General features: G+C 34.0%; 1 protein-coding gene across 1 annotated transcript in view; it reads right to left on the reverse strand.

The window, feature by feature from the left end:
• LOC111047159 (scavenger receptor class B member 1) overlaps positions 1-20,372 on the reverse strand; it is a 146,737-nt gene that overhangs the window by 115,364 nt on the left and 11,001 nt on the right. Inside the window, exon 2 of the mRNA XM_022332836.2 lies at positions 7,618-7,743. Within this exon, the coding sequence (XP_022188528.1) occupies positions 7,618-7,636 (19 nt within the window). The 5' untranslated portion in view covers positions 7,637-7,743. The remainder of the gene's footprint in view (positions 1-7,617; positions 7,744-20,372) is intronic.

Here is a 20,372-nt window from a genome sequence, read left to right on the forward strand (position 1 = left end):
ATTGAATTCAAAATGGCGAAAAAATGGCGGATAATTACTAAAAAAAACCATGTTTTTCACGGTTTTCTCAAAAATAACTTGATCGATTCTTTTTCAAATTCATATCCTGTATGCAGGCGATCTAATCAAGCCTATTTGTTTCATTTTTAATTCGCGACTGATTCAGCCGGTGGTACAGGGTTGGAATACCCTGGCTGAATGGATAAGACGGGTCGTTGCTAGCTACCGGTTAGTTGCTGGTACCGTTATAAAATAATTTAGATTACCGTACTTTGGAACTGAATCATTGTTGAGTAAACAGTATTAAGTTTGAATACCAGAATCACAGCTATTACATGAGTTTAGCTAGTCTAACACAGAAACTAAATTTCAGAGTATAATTAAATATTTTCAATAAATTACTAAATTAATACCATATGTCAGTCTATTTTGAAGAATTTGACCAAAAGTTACTTTCATTATCATCATTGATTGCAAATGAGTTTTTAAAAACTTTATAAATTCTGTCTGGGATGTTGAGAAATAGTTTTCCAAAAATTGTTTGGCTCAATAATGAACTCTGAAATTAGAATGTCTTGATAGTCTGATATTTTCAGACAATTCAAAAATATGCTGAGCTATGTCTATTGATTCTTATTTCTAGGAGGTTTTCTCTTCGTCTGGTCATGTTTTCCCTAGAAGCTTGCGCTCATAGGCCCGGGTCTATACCGGGCCAATTGGGAAATAAATCCCTGCTCTCATGAAATAATAACGCCACCATAACCACTGCCTCAGTCATGGGTATGATTTCCATTCAGACTGACATTAATATTTGTATCTATCATCCCTCACCACAATACCCACGCACGAGCTATAGACATAAGATTGAATCACATTACCAAGACACAATCTTTTGTAGATATTATTATCCAAAAGAAGATTATGCTTATGTGCCTTTATGCTTAAGTGATCATTGATTCTCCATTAGCTTAGAGTGGTATCCGTGTGCTCAGAATAAAAATCATAATTAATATTGCAACTATTTTTAAATGACAGTACTATGCTTGATATCAAGCATAAAGTTATCTTTAGAAGGTGTAACCACTTGAGGCTAGACAGCAGCTACACTAGCCGATAGTTTTTTATTAGAATCAAAATCAATTCACTATGAGTTGAAACCCATCTTCAAATTTATGGGTATTCATCTCTCATCATTATTTAGTATCGAAGCCACTTCCAAATGGTACAGAGTTCATCTCCATGAGTTTAAAAACTAGTATTGTGGATACTTTCTAATTTCAAGGCCCTCTAAAATCGTCACAGCTGGCCTAGCTATTTATATTCATCTTATTTAGTTGATTAATCCAGTTATATATAGTATCATGTTTTGGAGTCTTAAAGCCAGTTTAATGAGAATCAAATTGAATTTAACCGCCGTACGATTTGTCATCCAACGGGACCAATGCAATACTAACCAATGGAGGAATCTGATGTCAATGCAATCATGTCATTGTACGTTGGTTGTTATTAGATAGCCTTTTCAAGCAAGTAACTCATAGAGTATTTGAAGAAAGATCATGACAACATCAAAGACGAAAAAATATGTTTGTAGGTACCATTCAATTTTCAGTTTTTGATGGGCCTACTCAAAACAATACTTCAAGCTATTTCTGTCTGATTTCATTGCATTTTGATCGGTAAATGTTTTCAGTAATTTGGCTGTTCGGAATCCACATAAAACTGTAAGTCATTATTCATCTCTCATCATCGTCATCCCATTGCCATGACCACAGATTCAAGACTCAAGATTCTGTTTATTAAGTCTATGCTATCACCCAAGCAAAAGACTAGGGCTCATGTGGGCATCAACTTCAGCAATAAGAAAAGTTCTGATTCAATTTCTAACGAAGAGCACCACACATCGGATTCGGTAGATTTTTCATCGGTGGTTCTGATGAAAATGTAGGTCCATCAATTCCTCATCATCATCATTCTTCACAAGCCAATCGTTCATTTGTGCACCATCCTCTGCAACAAATAATCTGATTCCATATTGAGCTTGGAACACCACACATCAGATTTGGTAGAATTTTCAGATGAATCTGCCTGATTGATTTATTGTTTTCCAATTCAGTAGATTTATAAGTACCGGTACTGTTGTTTGGCGGTTCAGAATTCACTGAAATGTTAGGTCTATTAATATTGTTCATAATCTCACCAATATTATAATATTCCAATGTGAGTATCATCCTGAGAAAAACGGAAGTTCTGAATTCTTATTTAACTGGGAACACCACACATGAGAGAAGGAGCTCTATATTCCCTTTTCTATCATGGATAGAAGGCAGTGGAAGTTTTATTTTCTGTTTTCTCGACTGAATTCTTCTGAAATCGCTTTTTGTGAGTGCTTAGTGGTCCCGGTTGACCTCGAGTTCGACTGCGATGGATGCTAGCTGCTAAGCCGGAATTAGTGACGCAAAGCAAAGCAAAGCAAAGCAACTCCATCAACTGCCTGCTTACTACTGCTGTGTCATTTTGCTCCCATCCTATTTGATGGCATGAGTTGGCACTTCCATACTCATCCACCCCTAGGCTGAGATACTCACATACGACATGCCTATTGTCTTCCTCTTCATTACTCAGTTACAATAGTAAAACACTCGCTTTCCATAGATAAAATTCGTAAAGAAACATTCTGTACACATAGGAAATCAAAGTAACATGATTATTAATTTTAATAATTTATCGATTCAAAAATCAAATTTATACATTACGTACCTGTTGAGGATAATTTTTAAAAACGATTCAGTATAGTAGCAGATAGGAAACCAAAATCACATAATTATTCAATTATCTATCGATTTATAGAATCCTATTTGTTTCCCCATTGTAACAAAACATGAGGTACTGTATTACAAAAAAAACATAAACGAATACTGGATAATAGTTGTAGAAAAGCATATGCGCCGACTACTGGTGCCTGGCGGGTCTTCAGCCCACCCCCCTACCAACCGCAAAGTTGTCGTGGTAGGGGCTCAGTCCGCCCAATCTTAATTTTTACCGAATTTCATTTAATTGAGGTAAGATCTCAATATATTTGATAAACTTTTTTAGTTTGATACAATAAAATTCTGTCGTCGTAATAAAACCCAAATATATAACAAACAGTTTATTTTCAGCGTTTATCTTCCAGACTTAGGCCAACAAACAAGTATTGAAAGAATTAATTTTCAAGTCCAAATCTAGTAGCTGCGCAATAATTTTGTAGCGCTAACAGATTGTGACTGTCAATGAAATAATGTGCTAACATAATAACACAAGAAAAGGGGTAATATTAATCTCATTTATCACAGTAAATCAGTAACTTACATCATAGATGTGTCACCTTTTTTGTACCAATGCTTTCGTCTAACTCCCCTATTTACTCACACACTTTGATGAAATTAGTAACTTATAAAAATATAAAATAATGTCAGCAGTTGGAAATTTTTCGAGTTTGCAGATTCGCTGCAATTGAGGTATTTAAATTTTTCCGAGGAACGACTTTTGGACCTTCTTTCCTTGGAGAATATTCCAGAACTCCCAAATCAACCAGAATGGGGCCCCCCGTAATTTATTTAAGTCGGCGCCTATGGTAGAAAGTTGAACTTGAGCGCTAATAAGCTGACAAAACTTCAGCATATCAAATTAAGTTATATTTTATAACAATAATTTTGAAATAGAGATAAAATGAATAAAGAAGGTTGTTTGTTTATTGATAATGAGATGAATATTATGTTCATCTGTCACCCACAGGTCCACAAATATTGTCTAAAAAAAAATACTCTTCATATTTCATAAGGGCATTTTTTCAGGGCAATTGAATACGAACATCCAACTAGATTAAAAATCATTTTACGCTGACACGTCCCTGCAAAGAAATTGATTTTTATTTTTATATTATGCATCACATTTTTGTAATTTGTATAGAAATCTACCTACTTGAAGAAATAGTCGAGGCTGGAGCAGTGAGTATAGAATACTCACATTCTATACTCAGTGGGCTGGATCTGGCCAAATCAATGTCGGCTAAGTGCTTTCACTTCATTTTCATTAACATCTTATCTCATTTGAAGTTTTAGGAAACATTCTCTTCAAATGCAGAAATGCGATGCTGGCTGAGTGGCTGTTCTGGGTAGTGATGAATATTTCATTCAATTATACTGATCTGTTGTTCAGGCTAATATTCTTTTTTTCCAGTAGAAATAAATATTCTTATGGTTATCTATATATTGTATCTTATCTATGTGATAATAATATAATCGTGTCAAACATTTCTGCTCCCGCACACAGGTAATACAGTTTATACATGCATGCTAGGTACTTATATGGAGTGTGTGCCAAGTTAGTAGGTATACTGTATATGATACGTGAATAAATTGAAATTGAATTTAATAGTTGATTAGAAAAAAGAAAGCAAAAATATGACATTAGAGATGAAACAATAAAACAATAATATTAATGGAAGAAAATCTGTTTATTGGAAAATCGGTTGAAAATGGATGAAACATCCTATGACGCAGGTGTAATGTATTAAAATGCATTAATGACACTGCCTAGACTGATTGTGACGGAAGAATGGAAGAGGCCAACAAATGAGTCTCAATCAATCATTTCTAACAAATATGGTAATTTTTCAGTTATTTGAGATTGCCTTATTTAATGGTTCTAAAACGTGGATCAAATATACCAAAAACATAGGCGGTCCTTAAACTGAGCGGCGTGAAAAGATTTCTTAGGGGAGGCTGCTGCATGCCAAGGTAAGAAATTAATTTATAGTAAATTTTAAATATTTGTAGTCTGATACATATTCTATATAATTATCACAATCATCCTTGAACAATAAACATATTCAATGTATATTTGATGTAGAAGGAGTAGAATGAAAGGAACAACTGTTTTCTGCTTTTCATAATCTTTTACAACCGATCTCATTATATTACCTATGTATGTAATTTTGTAGAGGGTAACTTCAGGCAGAATGTTGAGAAAAAACGACTCAGTTGTATAGAGAAAGTAAATAGGTTATTTTTTATTCTAAAATTATTTTTCCTGTTCAACCCTTGTATATATTTTTGAGGCTATAATTAGCCTATAAAAAACGATTGGTTTAAACCAAAATTCAAATTTACATGGGCAGATATTGGAATTTCATGGAGGTTTGAGGATCTGAGAGTTCTACCAGAGACAAATAATCTACTTGAACAGTATGTTTACTCTAAGGTTCTACATTGTGCTGAAGATGAAGCCTGCCAGTGGCTTGAACATTTATCTGAGGTTATACAGGTGAAGAATAGAATAGAGACAATTTTCAATTATATTACAACTTTCAATTAATTATATACAATACTTTTGGCCTATCTTCGCATAAGAATAAACCGGAATGGTGGTCAATTCTTTTTTTTTTCAATTGCTTTGATTTATAGGCTTTCTGGTACCAGGGTAGCTGACGAGAACGTAGGAAGGCTATCAGAATAAAAACTACCTACTGTATAAATATTATAATCCTGAGTTTCCCTATCCTTCTATTAGAGGTTCTTCAATTGTCATTGCAGCGCTGTCTGCTGGTAAATGGTAGCATTAGAGTTTGAAATTAGTTACTGCATTCGCTACTAGATGGCGACCTTTAGCGTTCTACAGTCACTATAGTATCATTTTTTATAATCTATAATCTGGACTCTGGATCTGTTCGTGATTTCATTGATATTTCACCACACAAAAACATGAAATAAAAACCATGGAAATAAGTCTCGCTGCTTATATAAGTCAAGATTTGTATTATTGATGATAGTGATTAGTGATTTGTATTAGTCTCCTATGATAGACACTGTAGTATCACCATAGATAATAAAGGATAAGCATAAGCTTAAGATATATTAGTTGCTTGTCTCTGGTATCACTTAATAGCAGGCTACAGTAAAGTCAATGTATTGTTATAAACTGTTGTATACAGTGATACATAGAATACATTGAATGTTCAAATTAATTACAGAACGGTAATATTATTGTGGTAACAATTGTCAGATGAGATGAGTGACATTCGCTCGGGCCTCCCGTGGTACCTAACCATATGAGACAGAGCCTCTAACTTATTTAAGTCAAGAGATTTGAAAGCAACCTCAAACTGATATGCATTCCTCAAAGAAACAAATTCTAATGTCAATTTACAGCAAACGAATTGCATGGAGTGAACATTACGGAAGTTTGAATAGAATCTTATAAAGTGAAATAAAGTATAAAACAATTCGTTTAGCATGTGCAAAGGCTGTGCAAAGGCTAAAAATAAACTTTCTACTCATGATATTTTTCAGAGTTATTCGATTTCTCGATCATCAAGCTATCAAAATTGAAAAGTTTTCTCGGGAAAAAATATTTTTCCTATCATTACTTTTTGAGATATGAGCGCCTGAAGTTTGAATTTTTGCGACAGAACATTTCAAATTCGGTAAGATATGAATCCATGAGATTTATAGGATGGATTTTTCATGATATTGTTGGTCCAGTAAAACAATAATTTTTGAAAAAGTTATTCAATTTACCAAAAATAACTCGACGGAAAGTTATTTTTTGTAAATTGAATAACTATCTTAAAAATTGATTTTTTCAGAAATTTTTTGTTTGACTAGATCAACAATACCATGAAGAATCTGTCCTCTGAATCTCATGGATTTATCTCTTACCGAATTTGAAATGTTCTGTCCCAAAAATTTAAACTTTGGGCGCTATGAAAGTAATGATCAGAAAAAAGTTTATTTTTCTGAGAAAACGTATTCATTTTGATAGCTTGATGATATACAAATCGGAATACTTTGAAAAATATCACGAGTAGAAAGTTCATTTTTAACCTTTGCACAGCCTTAACTGGATACATCATTTTTCCGCTGTATTGTAACGTTGATTCCAGTAACCACACATTAATTTATTCAACCAAAAAATGTATGCTGTGTCCTGTCACCTAGCTATTAGGAAGTGGGTTGAAGGTTGATTCTAAACAGCAAGAAACTTTAGATGAATCATAAAAATTGAAGAGTTTGTAACAAATGATTCATACAAGCCCAAAACAGTTTGTTTGTTGAGGGGAGTCTGTTTGTTGGGTCTATTAATTTTACTTTAAGGACCCAGCCTACTAAAGTTTTCACTTCTATTATTTTTTCCTAGTAAATTTTTAGAAACAGACTAAATTTCTAAGGTTTCTCAGCTTAGGAGAGACGATTTCTGCTTTTTAAAAGACCAAGATTAGTGGAGTGGTTAAACTACTTTGAACAAGCAAAACGGTATCAACTATTAAATCATAGAAATAACAAAGCTTTAATCGCATATTAGCACAGCTGGTACCGGTACTGATTATCATTTTTTCCCGATCCAAAAAGCGCCCAAACAAAGCAATAAATGAATCGGTGACTATTGAATAGAACTTCTAGACCTCTCGACTTCAGAAATAATGGAGACGGCTTTAAAAATTCCTTTTCTATTTATTATGTCAAAGGTTTAAGACCAGTTCAAAGGTTATTATAAAATAAGACAGTCAACAAAATATGTAATAAAGTTTAATTGTTATCATAAGATAATGAACAAAAAACTATGAAAATGATAACTCACCTGCTCCAGCTTTAGCCATAGCGTATCAGTTGAAGTTACAGCCTCAATCCGGTCTAGTCAAAGCACTAAATATTATTTTAGACCAAATTATACTAAAATGCGAATGTCAGTGGAGTCGCCTATCACCTGCAAAAAAAATATGGTTACATATTTTTGGTCAATGCAATAAAAATATATTTTTCTCATTTCATAAAAACTAATTACATTGTTCCATACTCAAGCCTTGCAGAGAAGCCGTCAGATTTCAGCTTCTATACTTTTTTCACTCACTGCGCTACTTTTCTTCTTCATTTTTCTTCTAAAGTGGCGCGGGGGGGCCCTCCCCACTGGCACATGTGTAAAAGATAATTTAATCTATCACAAACTGACCAATAAGAAAATAGCGATCAAATTCGATCATCGCGAGAACAAACAATTATAAACGTTGGATGAGAAATAGATAATTCAGCCAATTACAAGCTAACCAATAAGATAGTAGCAATTTTGTAATTTTCGATGGTGAAGAGGAGAATTCAAGTAGAAAAAGTATAATAAATTCTGAACATTATTCTATTTCACTGAAGTATAAAAATCACTTTATGAAAAAGCAACAGTCAATAAAATGTTTATAGCACATAATGTACTTGATTTTAGCTTGTAATATAGGAGGTACTAGGGATGTCAATCCCGGGATTCCACTCCATTTTTGATAAATTACAATCCCGGGATTTTCGAACCTGAAATTGTGAATCGTATTTTTCTAAAAACAATTCAATATAGAATTCATTTACAGTGATGAATATGAGTTTTCCATAGCTAATTTATTGTTCTACCAGATTTTTGTTCTAAGTGTTTGTCTAATTTATTCTACAGGCACAGCCTACAGTTGCATATTATACCATGTACTCTGTACTGGCTAAATAGAATTCGCATTATCGGTTCGCATCATTCGGAGAATGGTTGTTGATCAGTTGTTATGCCTCTACGTTTCTGTTTACACAGCACCAGCCTGGACCAGTGGACCAGTTTGGTCTAGACGGCGCAATATTTGCATTAGTATTGATGTCATTTCCCTGAAATGCACTCAGAACTTTGAAAAGACTTCAAAAATCAGAAATAAACAAACACCATCTCTTCACTCTCTGTCTAATTATTCCTCTTTTGTTCTCTTTCTCTATCATAAGTAGAATATCAAGTTGAAGTAGATATCTAGTTGGCTCAACGAAATTCCATATAGTAGTGGTTCAGCTTTTAAAAAAGTTACTCCTGATTTTGAAAACATTATTGAAACAGAATGTTTTATTTTTAAGTATTTTTACATTTAAATAATATCCTCTCCCTCTGTAATAAGCCCTTTCTCATCTCAACACACTGTTACTGAATAGAATTGAGGAGGAACAATTGGTTAAAAATGCATGAAACTGATTTTGCCAATCCCGGGATCAGTCCCGGGATCCCGGGATTGATATTGGATGATCCCGAAATACCGGGATTTCAAAGCAGTCCCGGGATTGACATCCCTATAGTGAGGTCCATGTTATAATGGCAGTGGATAAAGATAGGAGAATAGCGATGCCGATTCTCTGCATTGATTAATTGTATTTCTACACTGTCAAAAACATAATTGGCATCGTTCTGGACCTAGAAAAGGATAGTACCACCGGCTTTGTGGAATGATAGACAAGGATAGCAAAACCAAAGTTGATCAAATACTGTCATTATAACGTGGACCTCACTATAGTAGGTACTCATATTCATCCTTCATCTATATAGCATTAATAATGATGAAAGGTGGGTACACATAGATTAAACTATACTACACTTTACTACACTTTACTAAAACTCAGAATGAACAATCTAGAAGTAAATCACAAATAAACGAAGGATAAACAGGCCGAAACGAGACTGATAGTTCTTTGATAATAGTCTGATAAGAGCAATAAGTTAGTGTGCAGAGCACTGCGAAATTTTCTGCATACTAATAACGGTATGTTGAAATAATAATTGCATTTAGTTGACAATTGGGTGCAAATTTCTGAGCGGAATATGTTTAATAGCTGTACAGCTGTAAACATTATCTTACCAGAAGTGAATATGTTTTTAATTAGTTACAATCCTGCATAAAACAGATTCGGAAATCGGCTCCATTAACTTGGTTGAGAAAGTTTCGACGAGAAACAATGCAGGAATAGCAGAATGGAGTCCCACATTTTCTTCTCAAGAGAGAGTATTACATCTTCTCAGAGCTTATCATTTATTGCAAAAAGAAAGTATGTTATATTACGCAAACTATGAGTACAGGTAGCATTCAATCTCAATCATTATGAAAAGCTAAACATTTATCTGAGTTTTAGAATTAGTGATAAAATGTTATGCAGTCTCCAAGGAATCAATTGCAGTTCTAGAGAAAACCATTTCTATGAATACTCTCCTTGCACAATGCACCATCCTATGATTTAACGGTAAACAAATACATGTCAACATGGGTACAGTGATAATCATAGTATTCTAAACATGAAAAGGTACTCATAATAATAATAATTATATTGTCATATTTTTCATAATAGGTGTTTCTCAATTAACTTTAATTAACTATCTATGAAGATATGAAATAGGTAATCCTTCATTAGATATTTTATTTACAATCTAATAATATGTATATAATTAGAAATATAATATTAATGAAGAATTATATTTTAGGGGAAAATCTTTGATAGAAGTTTGTCAAAGATCTCGAGAAAGATATCATTTGATTGTGTGATGAGTCCCTATGATAGTTAATTTCACTTCAGACTTTATTATCACAGGCCTCAAAATTGTATGCTACTCCACTTTTACCGTATCTATTTACATAACGTTTTATCTATAATTTATATGATAATCTATGTATTTAGTATCGGTCTATTAACAGTCTAGTTCTAAACAGTAATAATATACAATAATAATTAATTGATAATTATTCACATTAATAATATCGTTGATCCGATAAACAACTTAGAATGGAAATGGCCAATGGAATAGAATAGAATAGAAAAATCTCTATTCATCAGACATGTAAAAATATATATGAATAGCCTCAGTTTGAAATTACATATAAGTCTTAACTTTCTATAGGTGGTACACGAGTAAAATTCAAAATAAATCAATGATTGCTGTTATCAAACCCCTGCAAAGAATACAGAGATAAGCTCACCAAATATTCCTTCAGATTCTTACCAAATATTTTGATATCTTCAATTAACTTTAAATTGCCTGGTAAATTGATAAAAATTTTCTTCCTTTGAAAATTGTTTTTTTCTCAAAAAGATCCAATCTATGTCTCTCAATAATTAGGCCAAAACGGGTATTATAGTTGTGAGTCTGATTTTTTAACTCTAATACATTGGACTGCTTCCTGAAAAACATGATCACATCGAATACATATTGACCATAAATTGTTAAAATCTCAAGTTGAAAGAACAGTAATCTAACTGAGTCGCTTCTTCTGAGGTTAAACATTTTTCTAATTGCCCGCTTCTGTTGTTTAAGAATTTTATCCAAATTTCTTTTACTCGTACTGCCATATATGCACAGGCCATATGCTAAATGTGCATGTATTACACAGCATAGTATACTGACTTTAGTGTTTGGATAATACACACGTTGGACATTTGTCTCGGAGCATAAAGACCAGGAGATATCTTTTTTATGACATTGCATACATGACTATCCCACGAGAGATTGCTATCCATTAACAGGCCCAAGAATTTCGTACTATTTCTAGTTTCTAAAACTTCCCCATTTATAGCTACATTTGGACAAACTGACTGGTTGCTACTCTGTCTTGTTGAAAATGGAACAACCATAGATTTGCTTGTATTCAGGACAAAATTATAGCCATTCCGGTAATCATTAATCGCGGATAGGCATATAGTGGATGAGAGCTCCACCTCCTCAACTGATTTTCCAGAGAAAATTATATTTGAATCATCCGCATAAAGACAAACTGAGGCTTGATCATGGACCACGCCAGGCATATCTGTGATGTAGCACAGGAATAGCAATGGACCCAATATGGAGCCTTGAGGAACACCATACTTTAAAAATCTCAGTTCAGAGCGATAAAGATGTCTATAAATATGATTCTGTGACTCTTTTGAATGCCCTAATTCAACAAATTGTTGCCTGCCTTCCAAGTAGGACGAAAACCAAGATTGCTCCTTACCATTCACTCCCATAGTTTCAAATCACGCCAGGCATATCTGTGATGTAGCACAGGAATAGCAATGGACCCAATATGGAGCCTTGAGGAACACCATACTTAAAAATCTCAGTTCAGAGCGATAAAGATGTCTATAAATATGATTCTGTGACTCTTTTGAATGCCCTAATTCAACAAATTGTTGCCTGCCTTCCAAGTAGGACGAAAACCAAGATTGCTCCTTACCATTCACTCCCATAGTTTCAAATCACGCCAGGCATATCTGTGATGTAGCACAGGAATAGCAATGGACCCAATATGGAGCCTTGAGGAACACCATACTTTAAAAATCTCAGTTCAGAGCGATAAAGATGTCTATAAATATGATTCTGTGACTCTTTTGAATGCCCTAATTCAACAAATTGTTGCCTGCCTTTCAAGTAGGACGAAAACCAAGATTGCTCCTTACCATTCACTCCCATAGTTTCCAATTTTTTCAACAGAACATCGTGCTGCACACTGTCAAATGCTCGACTCAAATCTAAAAATGTGCTGATAACTTTTTCCCCCTTGTCGATAGTGTCAATGACAGTGTTTATCAAATCCACTGCTGCAGTAATGGTCGATTTTTTTGAACATAAACTATGCTGTTCTTTGTCTAGTATTTTATTGGTTACTAAATAATCCATCAACTGAATGTGTACAACACGTTCATATATTTTTGAAAAAAACGGATAATAGAGCTACTTGTCTGTGACACGCAGGATTTTTGATATCACCTTTTTTAAATATTCGTATCACTTTAGGTGTTTTCAATTTATTAGGGAAATGGCCAGAAATTAATGAGGAATTTATTATATGTGTTAAGGGTCTAATTATTGCCGGCAAAATCTGTTTAACGATAGTCATTGGTATATCATCGGGTCCAGTAGAAGATTGATTCTCAAATGACATTACAATTTTACCTAACTCAAACACTGAAATAGTTTTAAATTTGAATTTCGAGTACGATTGGCAATTTTGAATTGATCTAGAATTATCAGGAATATTCGGTATCACAAAGTTATCGATTGCAGTCACAAAAAAATCATGAAATACATTACTTACTTTAATAGGATCGGTTATATGCATTTCATCACTTATTTCACTTTTATTTGAGATATCCTTTTTTTGTATTCTCAACTCAGCATTTATGATCCTTCAAGTTACTCTATTCTTATTCTTAGCATTGAAAACTTTTCTGTCAAAATATTTTTGTTTTTCTTTTCTCATTAAAATCTTAAGACCTTTTCTTTTGGCTTTAACCTGCAATTTAATAATCTCTGCTTTAGTTTGTCTGAATATTTTCTCTAATTCCAATAGCTCATTCTTCATACTAACTTCTTCAGTACTCAACCATAATTTACCACCAAGCTCTTTTTCATTTCTAAACATTTTTGGAAAGTTACTGTTGAAGTAGTAAGAAAAAATTGAAATAAACATATCATATTTGTCACTAACTGGGGATTGAAAAACCTCCATCCAATCCAAACGCACCAGCTCATTAAAGAACATTTCCAAATAACATTTATCAAAATTACGACTCAATTTCCTAGTCGGTTTTTGGAAGATAACATTCACATTGAGGATCTCGAGAAGTTGAGCATCGTGATCCGAGATATGAGTAACAATACCAGATACTCTTAAAGACTCATCATTGATGTTTGTAATAAAGCTATCTATAGCTGTTTCTGAATTAGTAGTAATTCTAGTTGCAAAATCGACTTTGTACATCATATTAAACATTCTAAGGATATTCATAAACTTATTGTAGACATTATTTCTCTCTAGGACATTAATATTTATGTCTCCTGCAAGAATAACATTTTTATATTTCTTACACAATATTTCAATTAATATTTCTAGTTTCTCTAGAAACGGATCAAGATAACAGTGCTGAGGTGTTCTATATAAGCATGCAAGTACGAATGTAAAATTGCTGTGTAAATTCTGAAATGCAACATTCAAACTCTTTTTCAGTCGTGATAGACTGAATTGCAGCTATGTTGACAGGTTTACATTTGGAAATATTATTTTTATGTACCAGGATCATAACCCCACCCCCAATACTATTAGTCCTAGAAAATTTCGAGATTAAGCGATAATTCGGTAAATTGAGCACTTCCGTTTCTGCTTCTGTCATTTTGTGTTCAGAAAGTGCTAGTATCTCAGGTTCAATCTCTTCCAAATTGATACTTAACAAATCTAAGCGCGATGGTAAATGTTGAACACTCTGGTGCATTATTGACATCCTTTTATTACATTTCCCATTTCCACAATTTGAAAATTTAGAAGAAGAAGCTATCACATTAGCCTTGTCATTATTTCTCAGTTTAAATTTCGACTACAGAAAGGTGCTGGACTGTAGAGTACGGGAGAATCTGACGGAGGGTGTATAACAGGAAAGGATTCAAAGAGTTGAATCTCAGGAGGTTCTGGCATTTCACAAGCTCTGAACATCCCTGCAGACACTCGTTCCGCAAACGTCAACTAGAGAACAGGAATTCTCAACCCGGTCCATATTTTGTTTGATGAATGTTGTCCACTGTTTTGTGAGGAGTCTTTTCCCGTGTCTATTGAGATGGAGGCCATGTCTCGTGAAGTGTGTTCTCCGTAGGAAGACGTTGATATCCAAGTAACGGAGTTGCGCTACTCCATCATAATTATTCACCATCCGAGACATGTATGAGTTGAAGTACTGTATGTTGTCGTTGAGTGTAGGGTCATCATATCGGCAAGGCGCACCACACACAATGATGTTGGTATTGAGATTAACTTGGAAAAGTGAGTCCATACCATGTAGAAGAGTCAATTGATAGGGTTCATCCAAGTGAAGATCATTCGTGCCACCCAAGATGATGATAATATCATCCACAGAGAAATCACGAACAAACTGAAGACCATCTTGGATGACATGTTTCAGCTTCGCACCCGACTTAGTGTAGACGAAGATCTCGAACTCGTCATCCAAATGCTGCAAGTATTTACTTAATAACTTGCCTTGACTGCTAGACAAAACAGTTAATCTTCTATTTTTTATAGTGTGATTTGCTACACTGACCTCTATTGGAGGATTCTTGGGTTCAATTTCAGGAGTAGCAGATCTATGAACTTGTGCCTTCACTCGTACTTTTCTTGATGGAGATGATAAAGTCACTTCATTATTTGAGGAGAGTTGAAAATCGATTATTGACGCTTATAGGACTAATGTCATAGGGCCTAGCTCTAGCTGTAACTCTCGGCGTTACAATAAAATCATCATAACTTGTAGAATCAGTAGAGGATGCACTATTACTCTTTATTAATCTCAACTCAGTTTCCAATTTTGATATACTCTCAGCTGCAATCTGCGCATCTTTACCTAATAAATTGATAATTGCATCTTTGGAAAAAATTTCCGTCTTCAAACTGTCAACATTATTCGTCATTGAACTTAGTTGTGATCTTAGTTCATTAATTTCGTCGTCTTCCTTTTCTTCATTAGACAAGGAAACATCTAAGCATAACGTTCTCTTGAGCTTCTCTTCATCTAATCTCTTTTTCAAGTGGTTATTTTCGGTTGAGATCTCAGTAAGATTCATTGGAAGATCGCTATTTATTTTCAGACAAGCGTCCAGTCGATTCAATATATTTACGAGATCAGGAACGACATCTATGATAGCCTCACTATAGTGAGGTCCACCTTATAATGACAGTATTTGATTAACTTTGATGTTGCTATCCTTGTCTATCATTCTACAAAGCCGGTAGTACTATCCTTTTCTAGCTCCGCAACGATGCCAAATCTGTTTTTGACAGTGTAGAAATATAATTAATCAAGGCAGAAAACAGGCAAAGCTGTTCTTCTATCTTTATCCACTGCCATTATAACGTGAACCTCACTATAGAGTGCCTAGAAATAATGATGCCAAGAGCACTATGAATTTGAATAGCGAAGTCAATTACCTCATCGTGCATTAAGCCCTCGCTAAGATGCATTCCCTCTTCAGAAATCAGTTTAGAGCCCGCTTGGTAAGCATTTTGAGAAAAAAATATATATTTCGTTTAATAGCCTTGGGTTGACAATAAAAGGAATGGAAAGCGAAGGAAATGCGCCAAGAGAGCTTACAAGGCAGGTCAAAAAAGGAGGCTCCCGAGAACACAGGTTATAAAAAAAGGTTGTAGGAATTGTTAGGATGATAATAACGTCAATGAAGGTTAAATAACATACTATTCAGTTTCCACGGTTACAAGAAATGTGATTCAAAGAAATGTGCGACTCACAGAATAACAGCTTACAGTACAGTAAAGATCTGGCTATTGGCAAGTGTTGAAAGATAATCAGTTCGATTCAAGAGGAGCACAAGCGAAAGAGAGAAAGAGCCAGAGCGCGAGAGACAAAGAGAAACAGAAGTCAAAGTTCAAAAGCAGGTTGAACGAGAACTCGAAGTCTTATCTGAAATTCGTCGATAATAAATTGTTGCCAGCTATAAGCACAGAAAGTATGAAATGTTATCAACTCCACAAAACTTACGAACACTGTATCACACACATCTGCTGCGAAATTTCGCGATTTTGACTAGTGAACTTGAAAGATGAACCTTAGCTCTACAAAACGCACTAATTTACCTCACAAAACGCTGAGAAAAAACCACTATTAAAAAACAATATTAAGGTTAATATCGGGGACCGAGCTTTGCTCTGGAGTACAAAAGCATAAACAATTTATTACGAAAGAAGAAATTATAATAATATTCATAGTTCATACAGAAATGTTCTATCTAATCACAGTAAATTAAGATTAATTCCCAGAGGAATGCAAAAATTTCCCTCACAAAGGCCCAGTTGCACAAAAGCCGGTTGCATTTTAATCCTGATTAATTTCACGTGAACCAAATCAGAGAAGACCATTTCAAAATATGGATCTACCGGAATTAATCAGGTTTGAAAATAACCCGGCTTTTTTGCAACCGGCACTATAAGTACCTGATTGAATGATTACAAAAGTTCAACAGCTGAGTCATAATTTTGACACAGTCCCACTCACATGAACTCGCTCACTCACTTCCATCATCAATAGACGTCGAAATCTTATTATATTAAGCTAGCAATTTATGTATTTTGATATTTATATTATTTATGTTATTTATGGTTATTTATGTTCAACGGATCTCATAAACGGCTATAACGATTTTCACGAAATTTGGAACATAAAAATTCGATTCCACTAGGTCTCATCCTTGGGAAAACTCGCTGAAGGACATTAAAAGGATAATTATCCTTGGCTAAACCAGCTGTGGATAATAAAAAAGTGAGTGAGCGAGTATGTGAAAAATCAAAATATCGCATCCCCGAAATTCATAAGATGACATATATCATTTTAGAGAATTGTGTTCTGTTTATCAACAAATATAAATAATGAGCGAAGCTCGGTGCCCCGATATTAATTATTATCAGCTGTTTTCCCAAGGATGAATAATAATTATCCTTTTAATGTCCTTCAGCGGGTTTTCCCAGGGATGAGACCTAGTGCAATCGAATTTTTATATTATAAACCTACTATGTTCTGAATTTCGTGAGAATCGTTAGAGCCGTTTTCGAGATCCGGTGAAATACAAACATATAAACATCTGAACATCTGAACATCTAAACATCTAAACATCTAAACATCCAAACATATAAACAGAAATTGTTCGTTTAATAGTATAGGATTGGATCTCATCCAATGGAAAAACCTTTTAACGACAGGATGACAGTCATGGAACTTCATTAAATTTTGCTGTTTCGTGATACATACCATCATTTTACATGCACGAGAGAGAGCATCAGCAGCAAGGTTTTGTTTACCTGGTCAGTAATGATATAATGATATCATGAGTATATTGTGATAATTCCAGGTGCCATCTTAGAATGTTGCCAATTCTTTTTTTTTTCTTTAAATGAACCATCAAACATGAATGCTATGGATTTCTAATCTGTGATGGGTCCAAATAACCATCTACCAGATAGGTAGTGTCGCCACTTTCTTATTGATTCAACTATAGCATATGCCTCCTTTTCAATACTGGAATGCTGCTTCCCACTTTTATTCAATGTTCGGGAGAAATATGACACTGGTCTTTCATTGAAAGATAAGGTTGCTGCAATACAGAAATCATAAGCGTTTTAACTTTTTCGTAAAAAAAGTGAATGGCGGATGCAGCAATCTATTTTTTTAGTGCTTCAAATGTATGTAGAGCATGACCTTTTAAAGGAAAATCATTACAGTATGCAAGAGGGTAAATATTGTCAGAGAAGATGGGAATCCATTTAGAGTAATGTGCAAAAAGACACACACAACTTTTTTGAGGGATTATGAGTTTGATGAGAGGGTCAAGTCTTTCAGGATCTGGACGTAATGAATTGTCTCCGATCAGAAAACCTTGAATATGTATTTATTTTTTTTTTGAAAATTCACTTTTCTCTTCGTTTATGGTGAGTGTATAGCATAATGCTACTTTGAAAATTTTTTTGCGGTTAGTATCATCAAAGATGAACTAAATCAGAGATGAACTATAGATTTCGTTTCTCTATGGTATCATGTTCATCCGTGGTTTTCCCTCAAATCACATTATCCAAATAGGCAAAAGTGTCAAATTCTTTCAAAACTTTTAATCTTGAATGAGAGAATCTATATTTCTTTGAAAACTAGAGATACCATTTGTATCACCAAATGGAATACTAAAAGAATGATATAGTTTACCAAAGCTTCAAACCCTGTATATTTTCACCAAATGGAATACTAAAAGAATGATATAGTTTACCAAAGCTTCAAACCCTGTATATTTTCACCAAATGGAATACTAAAAGAATGATATAGTTTACCAAAGCTTCAAACCCTGTATATTTTCGTTTTTCTGGTAAAATTGGTATTTGGTGATATGCCAATTTCAAGTCAATTGTACTAAACCATTTCCGCATCAGATCTTCCATTTTGGAAAAGGATATGCGGCCAATTCGTAAAATCTGTTTATTGTTTTTGAATAATCAATAACCATTCTTCTTTTTCTATTGTCAGGTCTCACAATAAAAGCTTGCGCCCGCCGGGGTGATCGACTTCCCTCAATGATGCCATCCTGTAGCCTGTAGTAATTGATTTATTTCTTCTGAAATAGATGTTTCATCTCCTGCTAGACTTGTGATTATTAATTATTGACGATCAGGTTTCAAATTTCTGATAAGACAACAAGGAGGAATGTTTGCTTGGATCAAAGAGGGTTCCTCAACACCGAAATGTATATTAATGCTCTCAACATTTTTCTCAAATTCATGTCCCATAACTATATTTGCGCAGAGATTTTCTACTAGCATGGAATTTACGTTGAAAAACTGTTCTCCTTGTAAAGTAATTTCGGCAGTAATCATGCCTTGAATTATTGAAGCAAAACGCTTTGATCCTAATGTAACGTTTCCTGTACAAGGCGATATTTCCTAATTCAGTTTCTGTGCGTAATTTTTGTGAAGAAAACTTCCTGAAGCTCCAGTGTCTACTAGAGCCTGAGTATAACAATTGGGTGTTATCAATATTGTTATGGCAATCATGAGCTTTGATAGGGATTTCTGTGCGTCAACTGAATTGTTCAGTGACGTAAAGTTGATCGTTTATATTGATGTGGTCTTTAGCAAAATGGCCTTCTTTTCAACAATCTCTGCAAAACATGTTTCTAGCCGGACATTTAAAACGTGGATGAGTACCTTTACCACAAAATAGCAAGTTAGCCTATTAGCATGACAAGATTGATCAGACACAAATTCTTCTTCCAATTAAATGATTATCATAAATACAGCTGTTTTTTAATATGCAGCAGTTACCTTAGTTTGTTATTTTGAAGTTCTCAGCAGATAATAAAGTAATATTAGAACATTTAATTTGATTTCATCAGAGAATTGTTATCAATTTAGATAGTTGTCCAATCTCCAATGTCCTTCACCAATATTTAAAATGAGAGTCCGCAGTATTTGAGTCCGGATCTTTTACAAATTTATCTGGTTTCAATATTTTCGGAAGATCCGTATTTTTAAAATCGTTTGGTTGCACTTCGATGTTCTGTCTTCTCCTCCTGATTTTTATATAATTTTGCCAATCAAATTGTAATAGGAATGGCCAAAATTTGGATTGAAATAGAGGCTTCAATTAACAAAATTGAACGATAGTGATGAAACAAGAAATAGCAACTATGGTTACTACTGCTGCATATTAAAAGTCAGCTATATTTATCATATCACATCTGACAAGCAGCAGAAGCAGTATGAATCACAGAATATAAAACGAAACCAAAAAAACAAATTAAAATAATACTCTAACCACAATTTTAATAGAGATATTAATTATTATCAATACTTATCATCTACTAATACATTCGTTAGTATAATGAAATGTAATAAATGCATACTATAATACTCTCTGAATAGGTCTACACTCTCATCCTTAAATAGTAGATAGTAGTGGTATAGATAGATAGGTGATAGAAATGGTAGATAGATAGTAGTATAGTGAGATTCACTTCAAACTGTCAGTATTCATTTAAAATTCACTTTA

This window comes from Nilaparvata lugens, chromosome X (genome assembly GCF_014356525.2).
Source record: "Nilaparvata lugens isolate BPH chromosome X, ASM1435652v1, whole genome shotgun sequence".
In the NCBI taxonomy this organism is placed as follows: domain Eukaryota; kingdom Metazoa; phylum Arthropoda; class Insecta; order Hemiptera; family Delphacidae; genus Nilaparvata; species Nilaparvata lugens.